At 41.1% G+C, this 18,200-nt stretch overlaps 1 protein-coding gene across 2 annotated transcripts; it reads right to left on the minus strand.

Moving 5' to 3' along the window:
- Window positions 1-3,823: 3,823 nt before the first annotated feature.
- LOC148014319 (pentatricopeptide repeat-containing protein At2g03380, mitochondrial-like) lies at window positions 3,824-8,412 on the minus strand. Of its 2 annotated transcripts, none has more exons than XM_087666722.1 (2): window positions 8,112-8,412; window positions 3,824-7,856 (listed from the first exon to the last, which is right to left on the minus strand). In XM_087666722.1, the coding sequence occupies exon 2, from the start codon at window positions 7,497-7,499 to the stop codon at window positions 4,410-4,412; it is 3,090 nt and encodes a 1,029-aa protein (XP_087522848.1). In that variant the 5' UTR covers window positions 7,500-7,856; window positions 8,112-8,412; the 3' UTR covers window positions 3,824-4,409. The 2 variants fall into 2 exon arrangements, with proteins under 2 accessions (XP_087522848.1, XP_087522846.1); XM_087666720.1 differs by having other exon boundaries at window positions 8,073-8,412.
- Between the last annotated feature and the right edge of the window lie 9,788 nt (window positions 8,413-18,200).

The following is an 18,200-nucleotide window of genomic DNA, read 5'->3' on the forward strand; positions in this document are numbered from 1 at the left end:
AATGAGCTTGTTTGTATCCCAAAATATACAAAATCAGTCTCTATTATGTGTTGAATGTTGGAGATATACCACTCGACTAAAAAAGATTGCCAAACTTGGGGATTCATATCATGTAGTCTAGCAAATCAACCATCTCAACCTACCCTAGGCATTGTGGAAAATCAAACTCCTATTTTCCATGCCAAAGGGGAAAACTTTGAGAGTTTTGGTTTATTTTAGGACTCCAAGATATGTGCTTCATGAGAAATTGACTTGAGAGGCTAGATGCAAAATATGTATCATCAGTGAAGCATCCACCTAATGCCACCTTTATCCAATCAACATCACTAGCAAATGGAAGCTCAAGCACAAAGAAGATAATGGTTATTTAAGAGAGCATTTTCTTACCAATCACACGAGTGAACACAATCTCATTTTGAATCTGAGGGTTGGGCTAGGTCCCACACCATTCTACTCTCCTATCCTCATTTCATGTATCGGCTATCCTCATTTAGTATATCATAAACATAGTGTGTCCATGTCACCCTTGTTAATGTTTGATTCCTCAATCTAATAGCAGTTAGGTTTTGCCAAATCTTTCTCTTTTGTTGTAGCTTTTCACTGTTCATTGAGACATCATGCTTTACCAATGAGGCAAAGTGTTGTTTGCCATAGTCTTTCCTCCCTTCTCCTCTCTCTAGCACAATGTGCAACTTGCTAAGAGCTGTAGATCTATTTGCACAATTTTGTGCATGCAAATTTGGCAAATGTGACACTTCTATATCCATAATTCCACATGCACACACAAGCACTTCATTTTCTTTTAGTAGTACTATTATTACTCATGATAAACCTCAAAAGAGGTGAAAACCCACCATGAAGTACAAAAAAGGAAAGTTACAACTATGAGAGTGCACAATGGAAGAAACTCGAACACAAAGGAAGAGAGAGAATCTGTAAGAGAAAAAGAAAAGAAACCTGCACTGAACAAGGAACAAATGTTGAATATAGAAAGACTGATCAGTCCGTGCATGCAACCCACATTCTCAGTGAGGGCACCAAATCAAGCTGATGATGATGGCAGCACCAAAGACAGAGGAAGATGACAGAGTCAAAGTGTGTACCTGCCAAGGAAGGAGGGAAGATGATAATCTAACTGATTGCCAAGTGGAAAATGGCTACAAATAGCCAAAAATCCCAAAAACTGGCCAACATGAAATTTGGGGCTAAAAATATGCTCGACGAGCATTTAATACTGGTAAAAATGCCAAAAAATCTCGAAAAGGGTGGACAATGTTTAACAGGTGATGTAGGCTGAAGAATGCAAAAACTGCCCCAAGAAATGCACATAAAATCCGGAGTGGAGGAGAAAATACACCAAAATACAATAAACTGAGTGCTCTAGAATGAGCTCTCTCCTCCGTCAAAACAAGTGATAGACAAGTCAGAGCTCCTAAAGTCCTTGTTTGACTCAGACTGAGGCTCATAGGCAAGAGATGACAAGGCATGACAAACATGACTACTAACACCCCCCTCTCACATCCTGGATGTGACGGAAGGCCAAGGAAGAAATGGATCATGGGGTAGCAAGAGGAATGCCAATGTCGATGAAGTCCATCGATGAAGATTGCCGATGAAGAAGCTGCGTCTCCCCTCCTGAACCTACAACAAAAGCTTTGGTGGAGGTGGATCCACTAGCTACTTCTTTGGTCTGCTCATCATACTCCAAAACAAGCGGGGAAAGCTCCTCCCATAGAAGCTTCTCACGGATCCTCAATGTAAGAAGGCTAATGTAGAAGACATCAAACCGGGGAGATGGTAGTTGAGTCAAAAGAATCATTGCCATATCCTCTAAAGAGATCATCTTGCCAAGGGATGCAAGCCCATCCCTCATGTCCTCCAAACCTGTTGATACGATCCTTCATGGAAGAAGAATCATAAAAAATGAGCGTTTGTAATCTCTTGTGGAGAGTAATCTGATGGGAAAATGTCTTCTATTGATACAAAGAAGCAAGTTTTGTCCACACTTCTGTTGCTTTCTGCAACCTGTGCACATGTACTATGACAAATTCTTGTAAGCTTATAAAGAGGAAAGATCGAGCTCTTGAGCTGAGGCGATTCCATAAGGCCACACAATCCATCGATGATTCAACGGTGGGATCCTCCACTGGATAGGGAATAGGATGGGTAACAAACTCCCAAAGATCGAAGGTATCAAGGATGCACTCCACCTTACATGACCAAAGCGAGTAGTTGGAGCCATCAAGCCAGTCTCTTTGGGCAAAGAAGGGAGTATGGACACTTGTATCGAGGGTGCCATGGAAGGCATATGAAAGCCAGCAGAAAGAGCCTTCTGTGAAACATGGAGAGAACAGGGAGGACAGGGATCTCATACAAACAGGCTAGGTGACCTCCGATCATTGCGTGAACTAGCACAAAATCTCTCCGTCTCCTCAGAGAAAGAAACAAAGACCTCATCCTCTAAGTCAGCAAAGAATTGGTGGTAAAACATCTTCGTATATATCTGCAAAACACCCACAAAAAGTTGCCTTTGGCTATGGACAGCCCCAAGATAGGAGGAATCAGCTATAATATACAAAGATCTTGATGTAGAAGGTCCACCTGAGGGAGAAAATACTATCGATTGCTCACGAAGGACATAGAAGTACGAAAACACTGATGTGAATGCTACCACTTGCTCTTAAAAGCTTGCTTTTGAGTGCACAAGGTAGTCACTTGGCCAACAGACAATCATCTCCATCCACTAAGCTCTAGATGATGATACCTGAGCACCAGATGTAGTCGCTAGATACTAAGAGCTTGCGTTTTCAGCAAATGCAGATGTAGATGGCCTCACAAACTGTGTTGCTCTTAGATACCATGCTCTAATACCATGTAAGAGTGCGCAACGGAAGAAGGAACTCAAACACAGAGGAAGGGAGACAATCTGCAAGAGAAGAAGAAAAGAAACCTACACTAAACAAGGAACAAATGCTGAATATAGAAAGACTTATCAGTCCTTGCATGTAGTCCATAGCGTCAATGAGGGCACCAAACCAGGCTGATGATGATGGCAGCACCAAAGACGGAGTAAGATGATGGAGTTAGAGTGTACACCTGCCAAGGAAGGAGGGAAGATGATAATCTAACTAACTGCCAAGTGGGAAATGGCTATAATTAGCCAAAAATCCCAAAAAATTGCAGATCTGAAATTTGGTGCCAAAAATATGTCCACGACCAGCATTTAATGCTGGTAAAAATGCCAAAAATGCTCCAAAAAATCCCGGAAAGGGTGGACAATGTCTAGCAAGTGAGGTAGGCTGAAGAATGTAGAAACTGCCCAAAGAAATGCACATAAAATCCCGACTAGAGGAGAAAATACTGAAATGCAATAAACTAAGTGCTCTAGAATGAGCTACCTCCTCTATCAAAACAAGTGATAGATAGGTCAGAGCTCCTAAAGTCATCTAACTCAGACTGAGGCTCACATGTAGGAGATGACAAGGCATGACAAACATGACAGCTAACAACAACAATGCGCTTCTGGTGAAGGACTTGGGAGGCCAAAATAAGAAGGAAACAAGCGAAAAACACTCTCAGGTGGAACTAGAATGAGGCACGGCTATGTCTACACATGCACACTTACAGCCTCAACACTACGATCAGTTTGGGTGGTTTCTACAAGCATGCTATATGTTAACATTGTGGTATTGCACTCTTCCTTAGCTGGAAAATGACACTATACAGGCTGATTAATAGCAGTAATAAAATGCTGCCACAGCTATATGACATGCTTATTGTACCTTCCACATCTCCCCCCCCCCCCCCCCACCCCACACCCTGAGATAAGCTACAAAACCCAAGCATATACAAAGGGGGTCATCTCCCCTCTAAATGCTAGCCAAGAGAGCAGGCAAGAGTTACACCAGCATTGTTCCTATATATGCACAAATAGGATAGCTCACAAGCCTAATGAAGAGTGAAACTTGATCACTCTGGGGCCCACCATGATGACCCTACCAAGGAGGAAGACCAAGATAACTCACAAGCTGAATGAGCATCAATGTCCTCAGTGACCCTACCAAGGAGGATCAACTGATCATTTTTACATAAGTGTTCAAGCAATGATATAGATGAAGCCACAACCTCACGAATACAAGGCCAAGTGTTGAATGACCACTAGGCCATATTGTAATAATTTGGACATAGATGAAGCCACAACCTCACAAATACAAGGCCAAGTGTTGAATGACCACTAGGCCGTATTGCAATAATTTGAACAATGTACAGTTCGCACTTGGAAAGCAAGTAGGTTGGATGATTTTACCAATTATACCAATTAGAATTTGCCAAGTCGTATACACTACAGAGTCACTACTTGCAGTACTGCCTCTTGGTGGTGCATGTTTGAGCAATCTTCCTTGCCATCTTCAAAATGTTGCATACTCGTCAAGTCCACTTGAGGAACGACCCTGCTCCCTTGCAACCATTCTCAGGGGCCCTGAAACAGCATCAATATGATCACAATCTGGATAATCATCTTCCCCGACAAGAAACTTGTGTATCCTGTTGTTAGCCTCAATCCAAGAATATGCACAGGTTTTCTGTGCCCCTGCAGATCTTTTTAAGACCTGCATAGTCTCTACATCCAGCCATGAGTTAACATCAGCATGCATGCAAGACATAAGGACATACCCAGAAGCATCATCAGGATCCAATTGCACAACTTGATCAAAGCAATGCCTTCCTAGCTCATTATTTCCATGTATCTTGCAGCTTGTAAGCAAAGTCGTCCAGGTGATGAGGTCAGGAAGGATTGGCATGGTCCTAAGAAGATCATCAGCCTCACCAAATCGCCCTGTACGACTTAAAAGATCAATTAAACAACTATATTGCTCAATACTTGGCTTGATCCCAAAATCTTTCATCATGCACCTGAAAAACCAGTATCCTTCCTCTGGCAAACCAGCATGGCTGCAGGCAGTCAGAACATTTGTAAAAGTTATCTTGTCTGGTCTCAAACCCTGTTTATGCATGGACTGGAGACACTGCTTTGCCAAAGGACAGTTACCATGCCAAGCATAGCCAGCTATGATAGCACTCCATGTAACCTCATCCCGACTTTGCATCCTATCAAACAGGGCACGAGCTTCGTAAAGATTTCCTGATTTACAATACATGTCAAGTACCGCATTGCTCAAAATTAAATCAAAGTCAAAGTCATGTCTAATAATCTCAGAGTGAATAAGCATGCCCTGTTTAATGGCTCCAAGGTTCCCACATGCTTTCAAAAGACCCAAAAGAGTGACTCTATTTGGTTCTATAAGATCCTCAAGCATATTCTCTAAAAGCTGGAATGCTGAAAGGTCATAACCGTGCTGTACATAAGCAGCAATCATTGTACTCCAAGAAATCACATCATGACTAGGTAAGGTGTCAAACACCCAGCGTGCATCTTCTATGCACCTGCACTTGGAATAGACGTCAATGACAGCATTACCAACTGAGATATGTGATTCAAAACCATTTTGCCTGGTCCATTCATGTATAAGCCTTCCTTGATCAAGAGCTCCAATGCTTGCACAAGCTTTTAACAAGGATGTAAACAGCATAGCATCTGGGTCAATATCTTCTTTTAACATCTTGCAGAAGAGGTGAAGAGCAGCACTCCCATGACCATGCTGGACATAGCCTGAGACCATTGCACTCCATGTGACAATGTTCCGACTTGGAAGACGATCGAACACTGCACGTGCTTCCCTAAGACTCCCACATTTGGCATACATATCTACAAGGGTGCTACCAATAAGTAAATCTGTAATAAATCCAGTGTTGATTATTTCAGCATGAATCAGTCTACCATGATGCAGCTCCTGTACACTGCCACATGCCCTCAAGCTACCCAAGAATGAGACTTTACTTGCTTTTAACCCCATCTGTTGCATCTCTTCAAAAAGCCGAAGAGCCATATAACCATCACCATGCTGCACATATCCACCAATTAGTACGCTCCAAGAGACCACATCTCTACTTCTTAGTATATCAAAAACTGTATGCGCTTCCTTCAAACTCCCACATTTAGCATATAAATCAATAAGTGTGTTTCCAATCATGCTGTCCCCTTCAAGCTTACTTTTCAGGATCTGATCATGCAGCAGCCTGCCCTGTCCTATGGCTCCAATGCTGCAACAAGCTTTTAGGATTTGCAAAGTTGCGACCATTTCTAACTCAATTCCTTCACGTTGCATTACTTGGTAAAGCTGGACTATAGAATCAAAATGACCATGCTGTGTATATCCTACAATCAGCTCGCTCCATGGTTGTACCTTCTTATTAGGGACTTCATCAAATGCTTGACGAGCCTCTTTGATATATCCTAGAGTTCCATACATGCTAACAAGAGCAGCTCCAACACAAGCATCTGATGTAAGTTGCAACTTCCTTATCTGGTCATGTATCAAGCGGCCTTGTCCTATGGCTCCACAGTTGGCACAAGCTTTCAGAACACACTGAAAAACACGCCTGTTTGGAAGAATACCCTGCTCGCACATTCTCCAAAAAAGTTCAAGAGCAGGGTGGAAGCAATTACTCAGAACATATCCAGAGATCATGACACTCCAAGATACTGCTTCTTGACTTGATAAGTTTTCAAAGACATTGCAAGCATCCTCTAGGCTTCCACATTTGGCATACACATCAAGAAGAGTGTTTCCTATTGCATCATCCCTCATAAGCCCAACATCAATCATTTGCAAGTGTATGATTTTCCCAAGTTCAAGGGCTTGCATGATGCTACAAGCTTTCAAGACGTACAAAAACGAGACCTTGTCTGGTGCAACCCCAGTCACCTGCATGTTGTGATACAATATTAGAGCTTCCATGCCCTCTCCAACCTTCAAGTGTGCAGAGATGATAGCATTCCATGTGAATATGGTTGGCTGTGCGACCTTGTAGAAGACTGCACTTGCTTCTTGCAGGCAGCTGCAAGAGGCAAACAGTCGAATAAGGGGATCTACAAGCCAAGCAATGGCATCAAGTCCAATGCTAACCAAGAGGTAGTGCACACTGTGACCAGCCCAGAGTTCCTTCTTACTCTTGCCACATTCATGAAAAAGATGAAAGAAATCATCTCTGGTTGTGGGTAATCCTTCTTGGTCCATCACTGCAGCTGCCTGCAGAGCCTCATCCACCAGAGGCCGACAATCTTTTGGAAAGCCAGGAGGCCACAATTGCGCCCTGCAAAGCTTCAGTAAACCACCACAATTGTGTCTTGATTGAGAGCTGCAAGCCTTTAGTGGATGAGATGTCATACCACATGCTGCTTCTGGAGGTGAACAGCCAGGTAAGGGCATCTGCAATGAGTGCAATGCTATAGAGCCGATTGCTGACCAACAGGGGTTTGGAGTAACAATCTGCTGGCATGCTTTCCTTCTCACTGATAAATATGTGGAGAAGACTGAAGTTTGTGGATAAAAGCAACCCTCCTTGGTCCATGAGGGTAGTTGCCTGTAAAACTTCATTCACGGGAGGGACCAGTGTTCTTGTGGAAGGCCATGAGGCCACCTGCAACAGTACGGCAGAACCCATACACCACCTTACAGAGGCCTCATACAGCTTTGACAACGATGGCAGTCACCAGCTCATGTGAGAGAATGCCAACCTTGAGATTAGTTAGGTTCCCGACAGCCACGGTCCGCAATTCTTCTGAGAGGATGTCGATCTGACTTTAACTTCACGATAATGGCGATCAGCGATTATTGCGAATGTCTCAGTTTAGCATTCTCCTGAGTAAATGTCAATGTGAGTTCTTCCTTATTCTTGTGACAGAGTGGCAATCTGAGTTCTTCCTTGGCATATTCTTGTGAAAGATTGTAAATCTGAGGGTAGCGTCACAAAGAATGGAAGTCAGCAGCGATTCTTTAGAGAGATTTCAATCTGAGTTCTTCCTTGCCATGAAAAAGGTGATGGAATTCATCCTTGACAGCTAACTGAAATAACAGCTATGGCACCTGGCTATTCAGCCGTTCGAAGCACTCCAAACAATTGACATCAAACAGGTAACATCTGACTCTGGAGCAGAAGAAGAACCTTACCAGATATTTGAGCTAACACGGGTTACAAAGGCGCCTGACCTGCTTATGGCTGCCGCTCCGACAAGCATTTCTGCTTAACCTTCGTCTTATGTACGATTCTCGTCAGCATTGCCCTCTGATTCACAAATTCTGACACTTTCCCATGTGGGAAAAGGGGCTCTTTTCCCTTTGTTTTTCTGCAGTGTTCAACATGGTGGGCTTCTCCTTGGGAGGCACCAAATACCTTGCTAGATGTGGTTGGGGGCAAGGGGCTACAGACTGCACAGCCTCGATCCCATGTAAGCCTTGTTTGTGCGAAGCAATAAAAGAATTTACCAGCATTTTGGGAAATCCTTCTTGTGATATCTATCCTCTACTTATTGGAACCATTTACAAAATAGGTTATCTCGTTCCAATCAAATCCCTATTGTATATGACAAATTTTTTTCCTTGCATCATTCAAGAAGATTTGATGAGTAGCGATTCTATGCATGAAAGAATCGGCCATCATTTTCCAGACAAATAGGTATCCCAAATCGATCCAAGAGTAGCTTCTCTACTATAGACATGATGAGAATGGCAAGCTCATGGGAAGCCAATGCTCAAGAGGTTAGCAAACCCTCATGATAACTACTCCTTTTCCTACTCAAGATTGAGGCCTCCTTCTTCTTTCTTGGGGGCCAGTAGCTCCCTATCCTAACTATACTTAGCAAGGTATGTAGTCCCTCCCTCGTAGAAGCTCATGTTGTTTTTGTAATTCATAATGTGGGAATTATTGTGAAAATTTGTCTAAAACTTGTTATGTCTAAGGGAAGGCTCAATTACATTGGTGCGTTATCCTAAGTTAATGAAGCCTCAGCTAAGGCAAGTGAGCCACTAGTGTTATGGATTTGCAATTGCACATCGTGGTGTAGGGTAAGTGAGCAATATTGCTACAATAGTTGTGCTTTGGGGTAAGGGAGTCAATAGCATGATTAGAATGTGATGCACTAGGGTAAGGGAGCATGTGATGCTATCACAATGGTCACATGTTTAAAAAGCATTGGGTTAAGGGGTGTCAATTTTGCTATTATTATTGTGGTGGTCATTGGAAACATTGGCAAGAGGGCAAAGAAACAATACATCAACAATCCCACAAAAACATACTTCATGGCCTTATTAACCAACTCTATCTATTGTTTTTCACATGAAGGGGCATAATCCAAGCATTGAAAAAAATACAGATGCATAATGAAATGCATTCTACCATGTCAAAGCCTCATAAAGCATTATTGTTTGCAAATGTTTACTTTATTACCATGAATTGCTGAGCGATTGTCCTCTCTCTCTCTCTCTCTCTCTCTCTCTCTCTCTCTCTATACACACACATACACAAACACAAATACGCACATACATAGACACATGTGTGCACATGCACACATGTGTGCACACACATATCCATGAAGTCCTATTGTCCATAGTTAGCTACTCTACTCTCATAGGTTCCATACTTACAACTAGTATGAGAGCCTTCTAACAAATATATAGTGCAAAGGGTTACAATCATTGCTAAGCATTTCACCATGTCTTTAAAGTGCATAGCGAGAGGACCATATGTGTGTTGTTATGACTAGTTTCTAGGTCAATTTGAAGAGCCACCTTATCAAGGCAACCATGGCTTTTGGAGGTGACATGCTAGAATGAAGAGGATGAGAGGCCACAAGCATGAGACATGCTAATAAAGGAGAGGAGTTGGCATTATCATCTTAAAGGTTGTTGGGATAACTAGTAAACCAATGAGAAGCTCCATTAAAGGGTCTTCAAGTGGGAACATAGATGTGTTGTTCCTAGGAAGAGACATTCTCCATATGACCTAGAAACAATTGTGCTTTGTGTTAGGAATGATGCACTCAATGATTGCCACATAGGGTAGAGGGGCAAGTACTAGAATAGTTGACTCAATGCATGATGCTCTCATCAAGTGATGAAAATTTTGTTGCCCTCTTGCCATGAAGGGGAAGCAAGGAAATATATTTGCTTGCATGATGAACGATGAAAAAAATGAGCTATTTATTTATCAACACTTGATGGCCAAACATACCACAAGGGAAGACCACAGTGAAGCAACAGTTTGAACCCTCATCTTAATGCATAATCAAGCTTTTCACATTAACATAAGCCACTTGTCACCCATACACTTTTGTGTTAAGAATGAGCAAAAAACATTTTATTACTAGGCCATGTCTTGCATAATTGTCACATGTTCCACAATTGACCCCTCTACCCTTCTTCTTTCATGAGCTAGTCTAGACTAAGGAAGTGAGACTAACCTACATGCTAAAGTTGTAGCTTGCCTAAACAATAGAGGCTTTGTTTGAATGAGAACCAAAAACTTTGTGCCACTTTTTACTCGGGACTCTATGCTTTGAGCTTTGTCACTCCAAGCTCTCAATGAATGCGTAGAGATACATCTTGGAATGGCTATTAATAACTCAAGAGCCACCTTGATTATGAAACTCCACCTACCATTAAGTGAAACACTAGTAGTAGGCATATGACAATATTAGTAGCATTAGTCTTGTTGGTGTTTAGGGAGTCTAGCATCGATCCTTCATCCATCACTTGTGGAGTAAAGTTGATGGTAGTATGAATTGATACATGTTCTTTTGGATTTTCCCTTCTACTTTCTAGAGTGATTAATTTGAGCACATTAGTAGGGCCATAAAGATTGTACAAGAAACGATTGTCTAGGTGTACTAGCGATGACAAGAGATGATTGTCTAGGTTTACGAGTGAGGATACTACATGATCACTCACTGGGATGATGACATTAGTGGGCAGACCGCATGGAAGTTATAGGATAAGATTCACAATGTTTATGATAAGCAGAGCCCTGCCTCTTAGATATATTGACTGAAGCAACTCATGCACCTTCGTATGAAGGATGGGACTTCCATGTCCACCCACTTAAATGACTTTCATTCTATTTTAGCCACTTGTCTTCATATAGGGAATTGAATTTAAGAATAGTCTTCCTTCATTGTTCTTATTGGTTACATTTTCTAGGTCATGGGATGCATTCCGTACTACTATGTGTGCAAATATGCTTGTTGATGGGCTGAAATGGCAGGATGTGCACCTTCCATGCTTTGACAATCAAAGTTAATAATGGTAGGAGTGATGATGACCACCGTGGGAAAGACTCTTAAAAGTCTTATTCTCAATCACGTGGACAATCTCACAGTAAGTCCCATGGCTGTAAGTCCGCATTTTATTACTATTGTAGGAAGTAGGGTCATATTCGGCCCCACAATGCCATAAAATGTGTGATAACAAGTGCAAGGAAAAGAGAGAGGATAAGGTGTAGAAAAAGAATGATGACTGCAGCATATTCCCTAGCAAGTCTAGTGTCAAGATTGAAGAGATTAATGTCATGCAGGCTAGTTCTGATGATGACTACATACTTGCAGTTTTTTGTCTTGATGCTTTGTAGTTGACTAATGCCTCCTCTATCTATGCTCAGCATTGGCTGCTTGATTTAGGGACTTCCTTTCATATCACCCCTCATCGAGAGTAGTTTCACTCATATCATAGCTTAAGAGGATCTGCCAAATTGGGTAATGAAGTGGCATTGGATATTGTTGGTATTGGAGATGTGGAACTATACTTTCCTTTAGGTAGTATGGTCACTTTGCATTATGTATGCCATGTTTCAGCTTTGACCAAAAGCTAGATAGTTGGATGATGTAGGTTATGTTGTCTCTTTTAGTGATTCCTTTTGGAAGCTTACGCGTGGGAATCTTGTCATGGCATGAGATGCCAAGTCTGGCACTCTTTATCCCTTACTTTTATATGGTTCTATTGACCATGTTTCATTATGGCATCATCACCTTGGGCACATGTCTTTAAAGGGAATGCAATTGCTTACTCATCTGTAGTATTTTCCGCCCCTTGACCCCATAGGTGTTTTGATTCTTGTGATCATTGTCTTTATGGCAGGAAAACTTGTAATTTACATATGAAGTTTGGCAATAACTCGTTAGATGGCGTGAAGTATTTTGTTACTTTTATTAATGATTACTCACATAAGGTCTAGGCATACTACATAAAGCAAAAATTGGAAATCTTGACTACATTTCAGCATTGGCTTACTTTTGTTGAGAACCGGTTGGGTATAGGTTGAAATGCTTACGATCTAACAATGGGGGTGAGTATATATCTAAAGCCTTTGAGTCGTTTTATGATGAGGGGGGTATTAAGCGTCAGTTGACTGCCCCATACACATCATCCCAAAATGGTATGGCTAAGTGCACAAACACAATGATTTAGGAGTGAGTTCGTAGTATAATTAGCCAATAGGCTTATCGTAATAATTTTGAAGTAAGGCAAATACTTCTACTGTACACTTGATTGACTGATCCCCATGCATTGCTCTTGACTACTAGGTTACAGAGGAGGTATGGTTTGAAAGACCGTCATCATATACTCATTTGCATGTCTTTGGTTGTGAGGCTTTCTACCATGTTTCAAAGGACAAACGCAATAAGCTAGATCTTAAGTCTGTGAAATGTCTCTTTCTTAGTTATGGGGATGTAGTTGAGATGGGCTATCACCTATGGGGTCCGCAGGCTTGGAAGGTCATCCATAGCCATGATTTTTTTTCCATGAGGAGAAAATGCATAAGTATCCTGAGCAAGTTGTTGAGTTACCTAGGGTGATATTTTAGGAGGAGCCTCCTATTATTGTATAGCCAACTAGATAGCATGTAATAGCTAATGCTTTAGTGGCCTAGGACCCTAATGTTAGACAAGATGTATAGGCCCCATAGCCTGTTTTGTAGTGGTCTACTAGAGATAGATGTCAGCCTGATTGATTTGCACCCTCTATGGATTATGTTATGGTGACAGATGATGGTGAGCCTCTTACCTATGATGAGACCATGCAGCAAGGCGATAGTCACTCTTGGGAGAGCGCTATGCAGCAAGGCGATAGTCACTCTTGGGAGAGGGCTATGCAGTTGGAGTATGATTCACTACTAAAAAACATACATGGGATGTAGTTTCTTTACCTAGTGAAAAGCGTACTTTTCTCTCCTATAGTAAAGATGACAACGCTATGCTTGGTATTGACCTTCATTGCGCAGCTAGGTTTGAACCTCTATTAAATGGATGTCAAGACAATATTCTTACATGGGAACTTGCATGATGAGATTTATATGCAACAACCTCATGGTTTTGAGGAAAAAGGCAAGGAACTCCTAGTAGTTGAAAAAGAGTTTTTATGGCCTTAAGTAGATACCTAGGAAATGGGACCACAAGTTTGATGCTTCATGCACTCATAGGGATATACCCACAATGATATGGATCTGTGTTTATGCATGAAGAAGACCCGTGATGGCAGCCTTATGATTTTGACACTCTATGTGGATGATATGCTGATTGTTGTTAGTGCTCATGATGAGTTGGATACCTTGAAATGTCAGCTCAATAAGAGCTTTAACATAAAGGATGTGGGACATGCCTCCCATATTCTTGGGATGCACATCATGTGCAATTACTCTTGTTGAGAGTTAGGCAATCACATCCATTTGTATGCCTCTTTGTATGGAGCATTTGGGCAAGGGAAATGCAAGCAACTAGGAAAAGGTGCTTGAATCCTATAGACAGTGTGAGGAAGAGTGCTACCCACATGGAACTCTAAAGCTATGTACTTGACTATCATTTCAATGCAATGCTATTGTACCTTGCCTTTCACTCTTGTCTATTTGTCATCTCAAGATTGTGGTTAGTCTAAGCTCTCATGCTTCTTATCTAATCCATATTCATCATGCTTCTTGTTCATGAGCTTCAACCTCCATTACATAGCCATGGTCTAGATCTGTGTTTCTCAACATGGTATCAAAGCCATGGTGAGCATGGCCTAGGTCTGCAAATCCTTCCTTCAGCTTTCCATAGCCTCATTCTAGTTCAAATCAAGCAACTGACTTCATCTCTTCACTCTATCTCCACTCTATGCTTCATGTTTGCCATAGCTAATAGCACCATGTTTGGTTGGAGCTCTTGGATTTCTTGACATAAGTCATATATCACCTCATGATTTCTTATGTGGACCTCCTCTTTTGCTCAAGGTGCTCCCTCCTATCACCTAAAACCAAGCCATTGATGACCATATAGCTCAACATTGCACAAATTTGTGGTTGTTGCCTAATCTACGCTGTCAGCATGTTGTACGATTGATGCTGTGAGAACAATCTATCATTTGCCTTGCGACCATAGGGCAATCAAAGCCCACTATATAGGTTACCTTCCACTTGAATCTCAGCTTGAATGGTTCACTCTACATGCTACAGACAATTAAAAACCAGATGGCCTACTAAACCCTAACAGAAGACTCCATAGCCATTTTTGCCACAAGCTCCTTTCCCACTTCATTCTCTTACCTCATTTGCCTCAAGCCAAGTCACTACCACTCTAATTCATTGATTCACTGAGATTTCAACAACATTTGTACATCAAATGAGCAAGAAGTGGAAGATTTGGAAGACTCAATCTCAACTCAATAAGATTGAACAACCATAATGACTATTGTGACACTCATCTAGCGCCTCTTGGTACTTGTGTCCTTTGACACAATCAACTCATTACTAGTCTAAATTTGAGAATTTTGGTGCTGATTTGCTATTGTTCCAGCCATCAACATGGGCAAAGACTCATTGTCCTACTGCTTCAAGGGAGTTGGGTTTCACACCTAGCAAATAAGCATAAAACTTATCCTAATGAAGAAGGGCTTATGGGCAATCACCAATGGTTATAGGAGAAGAAGCCTCGAGATGTTGCTCTTGGCGTAGCTTGGCAGAAGAGTGATAACAACTCAAGCTTAAGCCATCATAAAGCTTGAGTTGGATGACAGCCATATCCATCATGTGGATACTTGTGAAACCTCTCATGACACATGGGACCCCAGTTGGAAACCTTGCTTGGAGCTGTATTCTTTAGACTTGATATGAAGAGCACTACCTCTCTGGCAGCTCACTTAAATTACATGGAAAGTCTTTTAACTCAGCTCGTAGAAATTAAAATAAAGATGGACGATGATGTATATATTGGTGTTTTATTGAAAAGTCTTCCTCCTGAATATGGTGATGTTTCTACTACATTAATTAACATGCCAAGCCCTAAATTGGTTGACATTAAGGCCTCTCTATTAGAAGAAGAAAAGAAGATTAGAAGAAAGAAGAGCAAAGTACTTCAAATGATGAACAAGTGTTGTATGTAAACAATAAGTACAAGGGAAAGAACAACCACTTGGTTTGTGACTTCTACAAAAGAATTAGACACATTGAGAAGTTTTGTCATGCTTGAAAAAGGTCTTAGAAGGCCTACCTTGCAGCTATGAAGGAAGAAGAAGACAGTCAAGAGAAGGACAAGTCTCACCAGTCCTTCTATTCTTGCTACTCTAATTGACTCTTTTAAGCCTTGAATTAACTTGCCTTAGTGCTCCTTTCATAAGCTTTGTAAAACTCCTCATGTAACTTTTGGCACTACAACCTTTGTACACTTTGTGAAGCCCATGTTACAGCCTCTGGATGTCCACCATATTTTTTGTGCACACACTTTAGCATTGTTTGCAACAGTCTCTAGTTGATCACCATGTTTATGGTGTGCCCACACTTTGCAAGTGGTTATTCACACTAAAGCCTCTACACACTTTGTGCCCTCTTGGTTGTGATTGAGGAGGGGTGTTGAGAGTTAGGGAATCGCACCCATTTGTATGCTGCTTTGTATGGAGCATCTAGGCAAGGGAAATACAAGCAACTAGAAAAAGGTGTGTAAATCCCATAGGCATAGTGAGAAAGAGTGCTACCATCATGGAACTATCAAGACATGTACTTGACTATCATTGCCATGCTATTGTACCTTGTCATTTCATTCTTGTCTATTTGTGATCTCAAGACTGTGGTTAGTCTCAGCTCTCATGCTTCTTGTCTAATCCATATCCAATCCATATCCATCATGCTTCTTGTTCATGAGCTTCAACTTCCATAGCATAGCCATGCTCTAGATCCGTGTTTCTCAACAACTCTAAGGAGCTTCTTTACTTGTTGTAAAAGGAGTACATCCAGAAGGTCCTTGAGTGGTATGGAGGATGTTAAGCCTATTGGCTATCCTTTCCCTTATCATGTGAAGGTTAGTCTAGGATGATTGTCCACATTTTGATGAGTAGAAGGCCAAGATGGCCAAAATTCCTTATGAATCTGCAGTGGGTAGTTTGATGTATGCCATGATAGCCACTCATCCTGACATAGCCTTTGTAGTAGGAGTTGTGGCATACTATATGGCTACACATGGTAGGCGGCATTGGAATGCCATAAAAGGTATCATTAGGTACCTTAAGGACAGTGTTGATATGTGGATATTTTATGGTGGCTGGGATACATGAATTGTGGGGTACATTGACTCTGATTATGTAGAATATGCAAACAATAGGAAGTCCACATGGCTATGTCTTCACCTTTAATGGAGATGTTGTTTCTTGGATGTTCGGGGTGCAAAAATGCATGGCCCTTTCCACTATAGAGACAGAGTATGCTATAGTCAATTAAGGCATGCAAGGAGGCTATCTGGTTAGAGGCCATACCTTAGTATCACTAATGTAGTCCCCACATTGTATTCAAATTCTATGAGTTCCATGCGAAGACAAAGCACATTAAGGTGTTAGCAGATTAGTCAGTTCATGGTTGAGTCTAGACTTGTGGTTCGCCAGGCTGAGCACATAGATTATTTAGGCATTTTATTTGTCATTATTTATTGAGGTTTAGGCATTATTTGCAGCCAGTCGGCAAGCATTTAATGTTGACTGACCAGTCATATTTTAGGCATTTATTTGGCCTATATATTGTCTGGCTCCCTCCTCCATTTATTCATTCATCACTTGACAGTTCTTGGAGAGAGGAAGTAGGTGTTAGTGCCTCCATAACCGGTGACTCACATTGTATTTGTATTGTCTCATGTCTTGGTATATGGATTCCATTTCCCAAGCATACATTTGAGTTCTCATCTGTATTGTGTTATCTCTTTCTTTTCTTTTGTCTTGTGTTCAACAGCTTATTTCAGCACATGTTTATGCTTCCATTGCTGCACCACTTCTAACATGAGGTGCGTTACCACATTATCAAAGAGGTCATTGAGGACAAGTCCATTGAGCTTGTCAAGATCTCCACTAATCAAAATCCTACAGATCTTCTCACTAAAAGTCTCTCAACTGAGTGTTTTGCCTTCCTTAGGATGTTGATGTGAGTTAGATGAGATTACGTATTTTCTCATCCTATTATACTTCATGTAATTTGTTCTTTGTCATAAAGTTTCTTGTTCTTTTCTCACTAGGGACACATTCATCTTTAAGTGGGAGATTGTTGGGTTAAAGATGCATGTGCCTAATTGCTTGTGTATTCATTATACTGATAGTATTTGTCACTAAATTGATTGCTTATTACATATTCTCTATTTAATAAATTTATGTCAATAAATTAATGACTCACTTTTCTTTAAGTGTTGATGATGATCTAACATGGCCATGAGTCCATTTAGAGACAAGTATTCCTAGTGCATCACTTAATGGGGTGATCAGAGCACTATGATGGGGATATCTGGTACAAGTAGTACGAGTTATGAAGGGAGAAAGAAGTGTCTGCCAAGTGTAAGAGTGTATACAAGAATCAAGAAGTTACACATAAATGAAGATGGATTGAGTTCTAAGAAGAGGAAGTGCATTAGCATTATGTATATGTATTTATGTGTACATACGGGGGCGCCTGGGAATGTTTACTTGTGTGTTATGAGCATTGCATTCATTTGGGGTCATCCTCTCCCTTACAAGTCAAGGTTTAGGTTATTTCTTTCATTAAGAAATACGAGAGAGGTAATTCTCTCATTAAGAAATACAAGAGACGTGATCCTCTGGAAGTGAGGAGAGAAGTGATTTTCTATTTCTAAGGTCTAAAATGACACAAGCTTTTGTGTGGAATTCAATCTTAAGGTTGAGGCCCAATGCAATCTAATGAACTCTCCTTATCTATGGCTCAAGGTGGTTGCATGGACCACAAGTTAAGAGTACAATTTAAAAAGCTATTTAAAAAAAAAATAGACATGGTGAATCCATTTTTTAAATTTC

This window comes from Lygodium microphyllum, chromosome 25 (assembly GCF_053477565.2).
Source record: "Lygodium microphyllum isolate KBCC chromosome 25, Lygodium_microphyllum_v1.1.10, whole genome shotgun sequence".
Lineage (NCBI taxonomy): Eukaryota > Viridiplantae > Streptophyta > Polypodiopsida > Schizaeales > Lygodiaceae > Lygodium > Lygodium microphyllum.

Coding starts and splice junctions, on each gene's coding strand:
- LOC148014319 (XM_087666722.1), bottom strand. CDS start 7,499: ATGAAGTTTTACAGGCAACTACCCTCATGGACCAAGGAGGGTTGCTTT.